Source organism: Manis pentadactyla, chromosome 3 (genome assembly GCF_030020395.1).
Source record: "Manis pentadactyla isolate mManPen7 chromosome 3, mManPen7.hap1, whole genome shotgun sequence".
NCBI lineage: Eukaryota > Metazoa > Chordata > Mammalia > Pholidota > Manidae > Manis > Manis pentadactyla.
Genome location: NC_080021.1, coordinates 92,787,078 through 92,801,198, shown reverse-complemented (window position 1 = coordinate 92,801,198; position 14,121 = coordinate 92,787,078). Strand labels below are relative to the sequence as shown.

At 43.2% G+C, this 14,121-nt stretch overlaps 1 protein-coding gene across 8 annotated transcripts in view; it reads left to right on the top strand.

Annotated features, from left to right (window-relative positions):
* Positions 1 to 13,930, top strand: part of LOC118913917 (aldo-keto reductase family 1 member C15-like) — a 55,263-nt gene extending 41,333 nt beyond the window's left edge. For 5 of the 8 annotated variants that reach the window (XM_036888270.2, XM_057498111.1, XM_036888271.2 and 2 more), the window contains 9 exons: positions 2,432 to 2,571; positions 4,108 to 4,275; positions 5,449 to 5,565; positions 6,270 to 6,347; positions 7,321 to 7,443; positions 9,917 to 10,026; positions 10,692 to 10,857; positions 11,402 to 11,484; positions 13,686 to 13,930. In XM_036888270.2, coding sequence (XP_036744165.2) covers positions 2,485 to 2,571; positions 4,108 to 4,275; positions 5,449 to 5,565; positions 6,270 to 6,347; positions 7,321 to 7,443; positions 9,917 to 10,026; positions 10,692 to 10,857; positions 11,402 to 11,484; positions 13,686 to 13,728 — 975 coding nt within the window. In that variant the 5' untranslated portion in view covers positions 2,432 to 2,484 and the 3' untranslated portion in view covers positions 13,729 to 13,930. Of the gene's footprint in view, positions 1 to 2,431; positions 2,699 to 4,107; positions 4,276 to 5,448; positions 5,566 to 6,269; positions 6,348 to 7,320; positions 7,444 to 9,916; positions 10,027 to 10,691; positions 10,858 to 11,401; positions 11,485 to 13,685 lie in introns of those variants that run through there. The other 3 variants (XM_036888275.2, XM_057498108.1, XM_057498109.1) reach the window with 3 other exon arrangements.
* The last annotated feature ends 191 nt before the right edge of the window (positions 13,931 to 14,121 follow it).

Here is a 14,121-nt window from a genome sequence, read left to right as displayed (position 1 = left end):
ACATGCTGAAGTTACTCTACAAGAAGATATGTCAAAGAAATAATCAATCTTCCCATGTTTTCTCCCGCCTGCTACTTCTATAGCTTTTCTTCTTCCTTCCTAATTACAACCCTTAAATAGAATTCGTGCCTCATATCAAATTTACCGAGTATCATAACTCCTCCAAGTGGTAAAGATACCTCAAGACAAATGCTGGGCATAGAAGCCACAGGGCATAAATATGCAAAGAAATAAAAAGCTAACCATTTCAAACAATAAGGCTTCTCTCTCACTTACCAACTTCACATCTCCCTGTATGGCCCCGGAAGATGACTGGTTAGCCAGAGACGGGTAAGATTCCTCAAGGGAGGAACAACCTAAGACAGGCACAGTCGCAGGGGGGTCATCAGGTGAGAAATTGGGGATCAACAGAGGTGAGGCTTAGAACCTCACCCCCCCTGTTCTGAGAGAAATCTTCTGCATATGTGGATGTTTTATTGCCCTTGTCTAGCTTGGATTAACACATAGTCTACAGGCACACACCTGATCATCTACATTTGCTCTCTTACAACACTAAACTATGTTTTCTACCTTTATGTTGTATCTACCTACCACTTCAGCATCTTATTAAAAATAATAAAGAGAGAAATGTGGTATCCACATATAAATCAAGTATAAAAATCAAATGTGTATTCATATTTGAACTGACTGTTTATAGTTCATAATGCATGAGCAAAACCAAAAGTTTCTGTGATGACTGCCCTTGTACTGTTCACCATGTAACTTATTCACTATGTAAGAATTTGTTCTCCATGTAAGAACTTGTTCGTTATGCTTCAGAAGATTGGAGACTGACGAAAATTAGGCTTGGGGTGGATTAATGATTGTGCATTGAGCATTGACTCCCCTATACAGAATTTTATTGTTGTTAACAACCATTTGATCAATAAATATGAGAGATGCCCTAACAACAACAACCAAGAAAAAGTACACACTTCCAATTGTAAAATAAATAAGCAACCGGGATGTAATGTATAGCATAAGGAATATAGTCAAAATATTGTAACAACTTGGTATGGTGATAGCTGGTACTTAGAATTATCATGTATATAAATGTTGAATCACTGTGTTGTACACCTGAAACTAATGTAATGTAATACTGTGTGTCAACTACCCTTCAATAAAAAATAATTATCTAAAAAAAAAAAAAAAAAAAAAGAATGACTCAAATTCCCCACTGATCATTCAAACTGACATTTCCTTTTATAGTGTAAAACTTTGCTTTCTACAGGCTTTTTTAAATGTCCATGCCTTTTTGCGTTTCTCAAAGGTTTCCGTAACTTTGCAACTTGGTCTTTTCTGCATGGACATGCCTATTAGAGTTTCCATTTGTCAATGTTACAGAACCCGGAATATTTAACTACCTCTCTTCAACCCAGTTGAACTCTCCTTGTACTGGGTAACATGACTTGGCTTTTAGAGGGCTCGACTCTCTGTGTGACTACTGAAACTACTGTTCCTTGTACGTGGCACGCTCTCAGAACTTCGTGGCCTGCTCCCAATTCCCTGCTTACAGAAACAGATGTATATAGCTCTATTTTATAACTTGACATTAGTACAAAAGAAAAAAAATACTCATATACATTTACTTTCCTAACTTACTAAAATCGGTGAAAAATCAAGCATGTATTATTTTTGTTTGTTCTTTTATGTTTCAGCTGCCTGTTTCTAGCCTTTATCTTAATTTTCTTTTTTTACAGTATAACTATGTACTCATGGCTTTTCATAGACTCAGGTTTTTCCAAATAACAATGCTAATACAACTTACATATTCAAATGAGCACATCTGTCTAGCAGGTTTCCTCAGCAGACACTTCTGGTTTTTCAGCATGATTGCTGGCAGCCCATGCTCTTGATTTCTGGCAACAGCACAATGTTCAGTTCTGTTCTGAGTTTTCCTTGTGCAAGATACGTGAATGCTTATAGAAGCATTATTAATAACAAGCCAAAAGTATAAACAGGCAATTGTTCATTCAATGGATAAATAAAATGTGGTCAATCCATACAAAGGGATGCTATTTAGCTATAAAAAAGAACCAAGTCCTGACACATGCTACCACTTGGACCAACTTTGAAAACATCTTGCTAAGTGAAGGAAGGCAGACACAAAATGCCATGTAGTGTATGAAGGCACTTACAGAAAGTTTCCAGAATAGGTGGATGTACAGAGTCAGAACATAACTGTCAGGATTTGGAGGGAAGGAGGGATGGGGAGTTGTTTCTAATGAGTAAGGGGTTTCTTTGGGGATGATGAACATGTCCTGAAGTTCTATAGTGGTGATATCTCAATGAATATACTAAAACCCTCTGAACTGTATAATTTAAAAGGGATGGTTTTATCTCATTAAAGCTGTTAAAAAATAGCAATTGTATTATTTTCTCCCCTCTGCAGATTTCTTTTAAGAAAGAAGATCAGTGTCTGTCTATCCAAAAGAGTAAAGGAAGATGAGTCGAATGAGATCCTATTTTGTAAAGCTGAATGATGGGCTCTTCATGCCCACTCTGGGACTTGGCACCTCTGCTCCTAGTAAGGTGGGCCTAATGGTATTGGCTATGGAGGCGTAGCAGCCATGGGTCCTGATCAATACCAGTCAGTGTGTGAATTTTGGCAATTCATATGGAACTCACTGTCTTCATCTGTAAGCTGTTTCTCTCTAGGGTAGGTTGTCTTGTGCATTTAAGGCAGTGCTTTTCACATCTCACTAGGTATTAAAAACCCCTGAGGTTCTTGTTAAACATGTGATTTGGGTGCCCCACCCAAACAGCTGCTGATTGAGTAAATCTGGGGTAGGGATCACAAATCCACATTTCTAACAAGCAGCCCAGCAATAGACAGCTTGGATGTTAGAAATTCCAGAGAAACTTTGTCACCAGCTTGCTGCAAAGTTTCTGACATGTGGCAACCATGACAACTGGGTGTCACTTATCCTAGCACATTGTGAGGTGGCTGCCCTGGACAGAAGGCAAGAGTAATAGAACCAGACTGTCCCACCCCATCTCCCCTGACATAGTGCCACCTGAGTGTGATCCATGGACAAGCACATGTCCATTTCCACCACTACTCAGAATATCCAGAGGAATTTTGATGGCTAAAGGACCTGGAGAAAGAGAGCGGGTATTAATGTCAGAGAGCTGGGGTGGAAATAGTCTGTTCAAGGCTAGGTTCTTAATGCTGTGCCCTGATGGAGCCACATGCCATAAGGAAACTCTCTGGCATGAGGTGTCCTTTGACTTGGTTCTTTAACCTGTGGACAGTCAGTTAATCTCCATGGGACCAGTTAATTCATCAGAAGTTGCAAGTCAACAAATATGCACAAGAGAAATTCTAATTACTGCGTGAGTTGGGGTAATGGAGAAGGGAGAGTTGTGGATAATTTCAAAAGTCCAACCTGGTGGCCAGAAGCACAAGAGGCAGCTAAGGAAAATTAGAAATGTGAAGGAGAGAGCATCACCCAAAGGCCAACTGAGTGACCCAGGAAAGAATTAAGTATGAGATACTTCTGAGTGAAAAAAGAGTATATTTTCTTCTATAGTTTTGTCTTTCGTCAAATGTTATTTGAAGTGTTTCTCAGGTTTACATAGATAAATCACTAATTTATTCTGTCTAAAGTTACATTTTCATTGCATTGATAGGTAAGTTTTGGTATTGGATTGCTGGGTTGAAACCAGTTTAATGATCTCTTTAGAGTGATTTAATTTAGGAACGTAAATCTATATAGTGTGTAGATCCAGAGGTGGAGGGTTAAACCCAGTGTTGTCTGAGGCCAACTCACAGACTCAACAGTTTCAATAGTGAGCATCTTTTCCCAATAGTGGAAGCTTGAAATCAGCCATAGTTGGGAGTATTTACGCCATAGAAATTGGCAACACTACAAATCAGGATTTCTTTTCTTCAGAGAGTTGGTTTTTAAATATTTGCCACTGGTTATAAGTCAACATTTAGCTTTGTCACTTCTAGCTCCTAGCCCTTAGAAAATCAGTAAGTTTTGTTGACTAGCTCATGGGCTTATGTAACTGGTCATCTGTTCCCTGAATCAAGTAGGTCTTCATCTTTTTATGCTGTTCTAGGTTGCTAAGAGTAAGGTAGAAGAGGCCATCAAGATAGCAATTGATGCAGGCTACCGCCATATTGACTCAGCTTATATGTACCTAAATGAAGAAGAGATTGGGAGGGCCATCCAGGAGAAGATTGCCAATGGCACTGTGAAGAGACAAGACATATTCTACACTTCGAAGGTGATGTGTATAGTTGCACATGTATCTCTGAAGCTCACTCTTGGCCAAGTAGTATCTTGGTGTATTTCTCTTCTTATTGGTTTAATTTTTATTCACTCTCAGACCTTCTATGAGAAGGTTGGTTAAGCACATGCCGGCTAAGAATGTGGGTTCCATGGTAAGACTTCCTCTATTTGAATCCAGGTTCTTCCACTTAGTAAACGTGGACCTTGAACAAATGACTTAAACCCTGTACCTTGGTTTCTCAAGCTCTAAAATGAAGATATTTACCTCACAAGATTTTCATAGTTTTACTTTGAAGAATACATGTAAAGCTTTTAGGAAAGTATTTAATATAATTTAATATGTCTTAATATAGTTTCCTGTAATATTCTTCCCTGGCATCATATTTGAAACAAATAAAAGAGCTTGCATATTTAAGTCCTCGTGGAAAGGGAGCCATGGGGAATTGTTTCCGTGGTGTTCACTGACTGACTACAGCTAGTGTCCACGGACTGACAAGCATTGACATCGAAGGGGAAGTAGCCCATAAAGGAGGGTTGAAACAATGTCTCTACCCTCTCTCTCCAGAGTTGTTCCAGAGCACTGTGTCAGGTGTCGCCAGAGCAGCAGGCTTCTGGCCCCCATGTGTAATCCTCTCCATAGGATCTTTTGGCTCCCTTGCCTTTGGCAATTTTTGATTGATTTTCCTTAGATTACTGCCTCTTAAAATGAGATGCCTAAGGGTTCCCCAAAAGAAGTTCCTATGGGCCTCACTTTCTTTGGGACCCCTGACTACTTAAGACAGTCCGGACAGAATTTCCTGAATCATAGTCACTTGAGGTTCTTGTTCAAAATACAATTTTCCAGTGCCATCCCCAGATACTGTGATGGATTGTGTTCAAGGTAGAACCCAAGAATATGTCTTATACAAGCAAACCAGACAATTATTTTACAGTCTGAAGTTTGAGAACCTCTGTGTAGGACCATGTTTTCATTTTGAGCATTGTTGTCTTAATTCGGTAGGAAACCAGCCGTCATGATACAGAACTCACAAGTTCCCTAGGGTGACTTGTCCCTTCCCAGTGATTATAAACATGTTTTTGGTTGATGTTGTTTATTTGCCATTTTATTAACCCCTCCTAAGGATTCCTAAAGAAATAATCCTCACCACTTCTCTTTCAACTACTGCAGCTGTGGGGCACGTTTTTCCATCCAGAATTGGTCCAAACTGGCCTGGAAGTGTCACTGAGGAAAGTTCAGCTGAGCTATGTGGATCTTTATCTTATTCATTTCCCAGTGCCTTTGAAGGTTAGTAAATCTTATTTTACTTTGGCTATTAACATGAAAATTAGCAGCTGAATACAAGAGAGGATATAGTCGGTGAGTGTGAAAAGAAGCAGATACAGTACTTTAAGATTCCCTTTTGTGCTTCCACCCTTCCCATCTCAGCTGGCGATTCCAGCCCCCGAGCCACAAGACTTCATTGGTTGCAATGTCCTTGCCTCAATCTAATAGGCACGCTGCCCACACCTTCAAGACTCCATGTTCCTCAATATCGATCTCATGTCCCCAGGCGTCCAGGGAAAGTCCTGATCGGGAGGCCCTTCAAGGCACAGGAAATTCAGTGGAGATGAGACAGCCCTTGAGATGCTGACAGGTGGCTCTCAGATGGCTACCTCCACGTGGAAAGCAGGGGTGGGAGAGGCTTACCCCCCAACGTCCAGAGCCAAGAGCCTGTGGAGCTGTGGCACCACTCTAACCTTTCTTTAGGATGGGGTCTTGGAGGTCTCAAGTTGTCCTTGACACAAGCAATATTGACTGAACCTTTAGCAGTTAGAAACATTTCCAGGAAGTGTAGCTCCTCAGTGTGCTTCCCTTCCCTTTTTTCTTCCCTGACAATTCCTTCCCAGAGGAGGATTGGTTCGCTCCATTAACCTCAAGGTCTGCAGCCTCTGGAAAGCTCATCAGACGCTGTGCAAAGCTTTAGCAGCCTCTCCTTTCCTGTGTTACAGCCTGGGGAGGAGATTGTGCCAAAGGACGCACATGGGAAAATCATTTTCGATGAGGTGGATCTCTGTACCACGTGGGAGGTGAGATGGCTCCAAAGAAGCCATGTTTCTGCATGTTGAGGGAGGGAGGAAGGACAAGGAATTCAGGATAGGTGGGTTGAGTCTAATCCTGCCACCCACCTGTCTTGACCTGGGCAGGTCCCTGAATGTCCCATTGCTTCGGTTTCACATTTCGTGCATTTAATAGCTTGGTGAGTACTTACTGGGTGCTTATGATATGCCCAGTACTGAGTGCTGAGTGTTTCTGAGTGTGTATCAGGCTACATGGTGGCTGGGCCTATGCCTCCGGTCCCCTGCAGTGGGAAGTGCTGTTGTGTGTATGTGTGTCTGTGAGTGGGGGGCAGGTGGGAGACTAAAGCTAATGGGGGGAACTGAGGGTGCAGGGTGGGTCTGGGTCTCAGGTGGCAGCTGAAAGCAGAATGGGCAGGGCAGGGGAAGGCAATATCTGAGCAGACTGGAAGGCCCCGGAGAGGTGGCTGTATGGATGGGTATTGGGGAAGAGTGACACAGGCAGACCCAAGGCCAAGGCACCGTGTCTATGGCATTGAGGATACAGCAGTGGCACACGTGATGGGGACAGAGTGAGGCTGGGGGGCAATAATGGGAAATTGGGTCAGAGAGCACGGGGCCAGCAGTCTGGGGGGCAGCCCTTGCTCTTCCCATGCTGCACCCAGCCTTAATTCCTGCTCTCCTGGAGCTTGCTGTGCAGGGCTTCAATCACATTTTTCTAGGTGTTGAGCCAAAGATCGCAGGGGCTCCCTTAGCTCTGTCCTGGCCACTTGAATTCTTTCTTACTCTATCTTCTTAGCCACTTTTTATTTTTATTTCCATTCTCCTCCTACTTGTCAGTTCCTATCTTAGGCATTGGCATTTGCACCTTTGGAGACCTTCTGTCTCTTGCTGTGTCTCACTCTCCCACACTCTCCACTTGCTACCATTCATTAGCTTCCTTACCGGTTACACAGGTCACCCCTCACCACTGTTTCCTCCCCAGGCCCTGGAGAAGTGCAAAGATGCGGGTTTAACCAAGTCCATCGGGGTGTCCAATTTCAATCACAAACAGCTGGAGATGATCCTGAACAAGCCAGGCCTCAAGTATAAGCCCGTGTGCAATCAGGTGAGCCACTGACCCCCTGGCCTCTTCTCCCTCCTCCCCACCTTATCCTTCCCTCATTTCAGCAAGTTCAGCAATGGTGCTCTGTCCTGTTTTGGTACCTTTGGATATCAGCTGCTTCAAGAGAACGGAATTTATTTCATGTTGCTGAGACAGTTCCCAAGGCCATGTCACTTTATAAAAAACATCTAAGAGTCAGGTCAGAGTATAACCTACTAGGTGTTATGGTGGTTGGTCCCAGAAATTTAGAGCTAGCAAATTACTGACTTTTCTGCTCTCATAAAAAGTCAGTAGAGTAGGAGCACTCTTGTCTAAAAGGAAATGGGCAATTCATCTCTAAGTATAACAACTCTTTTGAATTATGTCATGAAATAACCACTGAGACTCCAGATGTCACAAAATCACTCCCAATGTAAATGAATGTACTTAATGCCTTATGTTGTATATTTAGAAATGACGAATTTGTTATGCATATTTTACCACAATAAAAATTAAATTAAAATTAAAAATAAAAATAAGACATCTCCTTGTTAAGATAAACCCACTTTAATGAGCAAGACATGAATGTCCCTATATTGGAGAATCATGAGAGGAAATGAGTGGAGGAGTGAGTGGGGACACCTCCATGCTGCCGAGGGCCCTCATGTCCCCCGGGACCATCTCATCTCCTTTGGAATCTTTCACATGCAGACTGAGAGAGGATGGTGTCAATCCAAACATCAAATATCAGTGAAGGTGATTTTTTCCTTCATTTAGATGAAAAAATAGGAGTTCTAACAAGTTGTATTTTGGGCCTTTGGGAGGTCTGATCTCCACTTTGGAGATCACCAGTAGAGAGAAAGGAAAGAGAACTGGTTTTGATGGGAGAGGTGGTGAGGAATTGGGGAAGAAGCTGGATGTCACCCAGAGCCCTGGAGAGTGCCTACAGCGTGGCCCGGAGGCTGCCTGCTGGGGCAGTCTACGGGGCACAGGGCACACGAAGGCTGGCACAGAGGGTTAGTTAATTGTGAATCTGTGTGGTGAACAGGGAATTGTGAAGATTAGTTCAGAGTCCAGGCATGGTTCTAATCCCTGAATACAATAAAAATGCAGAACAAACTGGAAATCAATAGCTCTTATTAGATTCATTAGAGAACTGAGGCCCCAGGGCAAGCCACTGCCCCCAGAATTAGAGAGACAGACAGGTAGATACCAGGAACTAAACCAGTACAGAACCCAGGAACTAAAGCTGCGGCTGGAGTCAGTACGGGGCAGGAAACCACAGCTGAAGGCTCAGCATGGGCAAGCGTGAGCATCAACCATCCCAGGGGCTCAGCTATGGCAGGGGCCCCACCTCCAGAAGCCCTGACAGGTTTCCACAGAAAAGACTGGAGGGAAATCCCCTTCTGCTTCTGGCAGGGAGAGAGGAAATACGCAATCTGATAAACAGAGCATTCGATTTTTCTTAAGGCCTCTCCCTATTAAGGTATGTGGGTCAATGGGTAATGTAATCCAGAAACGACTACACTGCAGACTAACTACTTGGGGTTTTGCTTGAACCTCATCAACGTGGTGGAAGGAGAAGTACCCAGTTCCAGCCCAAGAATCAACAATGGAGCTGAGCTGACACCAGACCTCCCAGCCCACGGCTAGGGCAATGGTCTTGACCCACATATCATCTGGATAAGAAAGCAGAAAAAGAAATGGTTAAAATTCTGTGTAAAGGTCCTGGATTTCTTTCTCTGCATGTGCAAAGAAGTAAGAAAGATGGAAAGTAAGATCATAGCACCACTCAATATCTTTTAGGACACAGAAACTGCTCTCACAGATAATGTATCAATGTCATAACACTAATGACGATTTCTGATTAGTAACAATGAGCAATCTATTTCTAGAATCTATTTCTAGATTGAAGACAAAGGGGCCAGAAGCATTTCCCAATCCCTTTCCATGTGGGACAAAACCGAGCTTGGGAGGCAGATGGGAGAAATAATGTAGAGTAGGGGGTCCTTACAGATCAAGCAGACATTATAGTGGGATGTGATGGAATGAGGAAAGCATTATTTCTGGACCCCATGGGAGGCCTGATGAACAAGCTCAAATTCAGCAGTCTTGAGAAGAGATAAAGGAAAGAAGGGCTGAGAGCAAAAGACACAGAGGCAGAGATTGCTGCATATGTAGCAGCATATGCAGAAGATACAACGAAAGGACACCACCGTGCTTTCCAGTCTGAGACAGAGCATGCTGACACCAGCCTGAACTGGTCCTCCACAAGCATTGAGCTCGTTATCTAATGCCACTATGCTCTCTCTGGGCAGAGTCCAAAGGTGAGCCTCTGGGAGCACCACTGGCACAGCTGTGGACTAGAGTCACATGTTAGCCCATGTTGCTGGTATTCCTAAGCACTGATGGTGCCATGCAATACAGCATCATGTGTTCCTCATACATTTGGTGTTGGTGGTTCACAAGTCCAACCCTTCTGCTTGGAATTCTGCAGGTGGAATGTCACCCTTACCTCAACCAGAGCAAACTGCTGGACTTCTGCAGGTCCAAGGACATTGTCTTGGTTGCATACGGTGCCTTGGGGTCTGACTCAGACAAGGAATGGTAGGAATCCCCATCAGGTCATTCTAATCAGAGACGCTGTACCTTCCGGATCTGTTTCCTGACTGTCTGGGGGGAATTAAGGATAGACTGAGAGGATTCATCTTAGTAACCCTTTGCCTAGCCTATGTTGTAGGGACTCAATAAAACATTATTGAATAATAAAATTACTGACCAAAACATTCATACAATTCAGACGCTCTGGCTTTAAAGAACAAAAAAATGAGCCTAAGCTTCAAGTTGACACTTAGTAGCTGAGTGATATGAGACCAAGAGGAATAGAAATATGCACCTTTCAGAACTTGACAAAACTGAGATCATTGAAAGAATTTTTTTGAAATAACACATTCTGGTAAAATAGTTGGTTATTTATCATGGTGGTTTGGGGGTCTTAGTTTGGAAGACAATTTTGCCTTCTTGATTTATTCAGTCTTTTACTAATTTCTCATAAGCTTTTTTTTTAAAGATGGAAAAATGTCTCAGTTTCTCTTTCTGCCTTACTCTCTCTTGTCCTCCTTTGGATTTATCAAAAGAAGCGAAACAGATGCTGAGACAGCTAGGGGTAATAAGGGAGACTCTAAAGGCTTAACTACCCCTCGCCCCAGTGAGCACCTCTCAGGAAAATAGGTATACAGCCTCAGACACAGACCTTCCTTGCCTCCTCCCAGGGTGACTAAGGACAGCCCAGTTCTCTTGAAGGATCCAGCACTCAATGCCATCGCTGGAAAGCACAGGCGAACTCCAGCCCAGGTCGCCCTGCGCTACCAGCTGCAGCGGGGGGTGGTGGTCCTGGCCAAGAGTTTCAATGAGAAGAGAATCAAAGAGAACTTCCAGGTACACAGCAGGGCTAGGGCATCAGGAAACTAACAGAGACCCTTCATTTCTCCCTGGGTGGGTCCTTTGTGAGATAGATTTGGGCAAAGCTTATCTCCTCACCTACTCCTTGCTTAGAGCGTTGTAGTTAACTGTTCTGTCCTCCTATCTGCAAGGTGGGGATGTGGTGGTTGGAGGAAAGCCAAACACAAGATCAAGTCTGAGTTTCAATCCTCAATTCTGACCCAGTAGTATAGCCATGGGCAGATCATCCCAATTTCTGCAGCTGCAAAATGGAGTTAGATGAGATCAGATTTCGGCTCAAAACTCTAGCATCCCTTTGCTACAACCACACCCACCCAATACAGGTCTGTGAGGGGATCTGAACTGCCAGTCTCAATTGCCTCAACAGTCTGATTCCCATAGCTTTTGCAGGGAATGAACCCCAGATTCACAACTGCCTTATAAAACCTACATAAATTTTTGTGCCTATGGCTGGGGTAGGGGAGTGGGGGGCAGCAACTGCCTCTAGGAAACTGAATTGATCTTCTCACCTTTATCACAGGTTTTTGATTTCCAGTTGACACCGGAGGATATGGAAACTCTAGATGGCCTGAACAGAAACATTCGCTATTTTGAAGACAAGTTGTAAGTAGCTGGTTCCATCGTAGGCACAGGGGAGCAGGACAGAGAGGAGATTCAGTTTCTCCCAGTCCTCAAAGGGATTTCCTCTTCTTTCAGGAAAGTCTTGGGAACACAGGTTTTCTTCAGCCCTCAGACCCTTTTCATGGTCACTCGAATGTCCCCTCTCCTTACCCTGCTTATGTTCCAGGATTAATCAATATAGTAACACCGTGCTATTATAGCACTTCTATGATATTACATATACCCTCAGCTCTAGCCCCTCTGTCTCACTCATGGGTCTGAACAAAGCCTGGTGAAACCCATTCTCTGCCGGCATCGTCAGTGCTTCCTCCCCACGAGACTGCTCCCACGGGCATTCAGACATGCTCTCGCCTTTTAAAAAGTCCTCTCTTGAGCTGCTTCACTCTCTAGCCACAACCCATTTCTCCTTTTATAGAAACACTTCTCAAAGAAGTCTGTACTTGCTGCCTCCAGTTTCTCCCGTCTCATTCTCTTTTGAACCCACACAAGTCAGGCATTTGCTTCCCATATGGCCAAAACCTTTCCTCCCAAGGCCAGCCATGACCGTCTTTGCTTAAAGCAGCGGTGGTTGGCTTTCATCTTATTTTCTGTCCTAGAAGCACTTTCTCAGCCAGCTTAACTGCTGATCCTGTCCCCCTCACCCCATGGCCATTCTTTCCCATGTTCCACGCAGGCTTCCTGCTGCCTTGACCACTTAACTTTGGGGTGACCTAAAGTCCAACCCTTGCACCTCTCCTGTGTCTACACCCTCATCCTTGGTGATTTCATCTTGTCTGTTTTAAACATCATCCCTATAGATTCTCAAATTATACCCAGCCCAGCCCTTAATCCTGACCAAGATTTGTGTGTTCTGTACTTAGCTCTGCCTGGATGTCTAAGAAGCACCTCAAACTTATCTCGGTTGAGCTCATGCTGGTATCTGCAGACCGCCACCCCATATACCATGTGCACTCACGTCCAAGTCTTCCTGGTCGAGTCTGTTCTTCCTGCTTCCATGCTGTCTCCACACACAGTAGCCAGAGTGAATGGGTTCCACATAGACTTCATCAGGCACTCTTCCATTTGGTATCTGGCAGCCTGCCCATTCACTCAGAGTGAAGGCCAGATTCCTTACTGAACTTACAAAGACTGTGAGGATGCCTCTTTCCCCCATTCTGTCCCTACCTCCACATCCCAGCCCTCTCCCTATTCTGACTCCAGTGCAGCCTTCTTGCTGTTCACATATATGCTGGGGCTGTCTCTGGGCCTTTGCACAGACTGTTACATCTGCCTAGATAGCTTTCTCCAAGTACCTAGATGAACACTCTTTCACCTCCTTCAGGTCTTAACTGAGATGCCACTTTGGTCCTACTTTCTCTGTCACTTTATCTAAAATGCAGCTCAGCAATCCCTGTATTTTTCTCTTGGCACATATCCTTGCCATTCCATATAGTTTGCTAATTTATTTGGTTTATTTTCTGCTTACACCATTAGGATGTCAGACTCTTAGTGTTGGATTTTTTCAAAACTATTCTTTCCTTGAGTAATTAATATGTATTGGTTGAATGAATAATATGATAAGATGATAAAGGAGGAAAAGGAGAGCAGACAGCAATCCTGAATAATTAACAGTAATAATTATTCAGTGACTTAGCATTTTCTATCTTGAAATAATTACTTTATATAGAGAGGGTTTACTCTCCTTGCTCCAATGGAAGCCCCCTGATGACATATTATAATCACTGTATCCATCTCTAGGACTAATGTATAATTTTTCACCTAGTAAATTGCATAAGTCACTTCTGAGTGCTTGAGAGAAATTCAACAATATTATTACCTTCCTCCTCATCGCTTTGAAATATTTGTTGACTTTATATATTCAATCAGATTGGCATTGTTTTAAGAGGCAGAATTCACTTGGGAGTTTAAACTATCAACACAATTTATCTCAAGTTGTAGATACTGCACCTGCCAAAAATGAATATATTGGTTTATTTTTATATACGTGCTCATGTGTATGCCAGAGTATTTATTTTGTGATGTATTCATTACAGTACAATGCATAGGACAATTATACAACTGATTGGATTTGAACCTGTCCAAAGACAAGAGTACATTAATTTTCATACTTGAGCCAGTTTAAAAGAAAGCTTTTTTTCTAGCTCAGAAACAGTGACTTGACTGACTCTCCCTTTCCCTTTTAGGTTTTATAGTCATCTAAATTATCCATTTTTGGAGGAGTATTAACAGCAGTGTCTGTGGTTGCTCGTTTTTTGATTTTGCTTGGTGATTGACAAATGTCTCATGGATGAGAAAGTATCTGGTTTATTCCATGTTGTTTAGCCTTATCAATCACAATATGGTGCAAGTCCCTGGATCAGACAATAGAAGTCTCTAAACTCAGGCTTTTCTGCCAAAAGTACATAAAGGTACATTTTTAACTACCTAACCTACCGCTACGGCTCTTTTGTTTTGTTCCTGTGACACATTGAAATGCTGGCATCCCTGGATGTTCTAGGGGTATGGCTCTCCCAAGATAGAATCAAATCAGCAGGTGCCCAGCTGCCCTCCTGGCTGAACAGCCAGTGAGCTTGCGTGTCAGCAGGCCCTGGCATCTCCTGGTGGCAGGCATAGCTGACA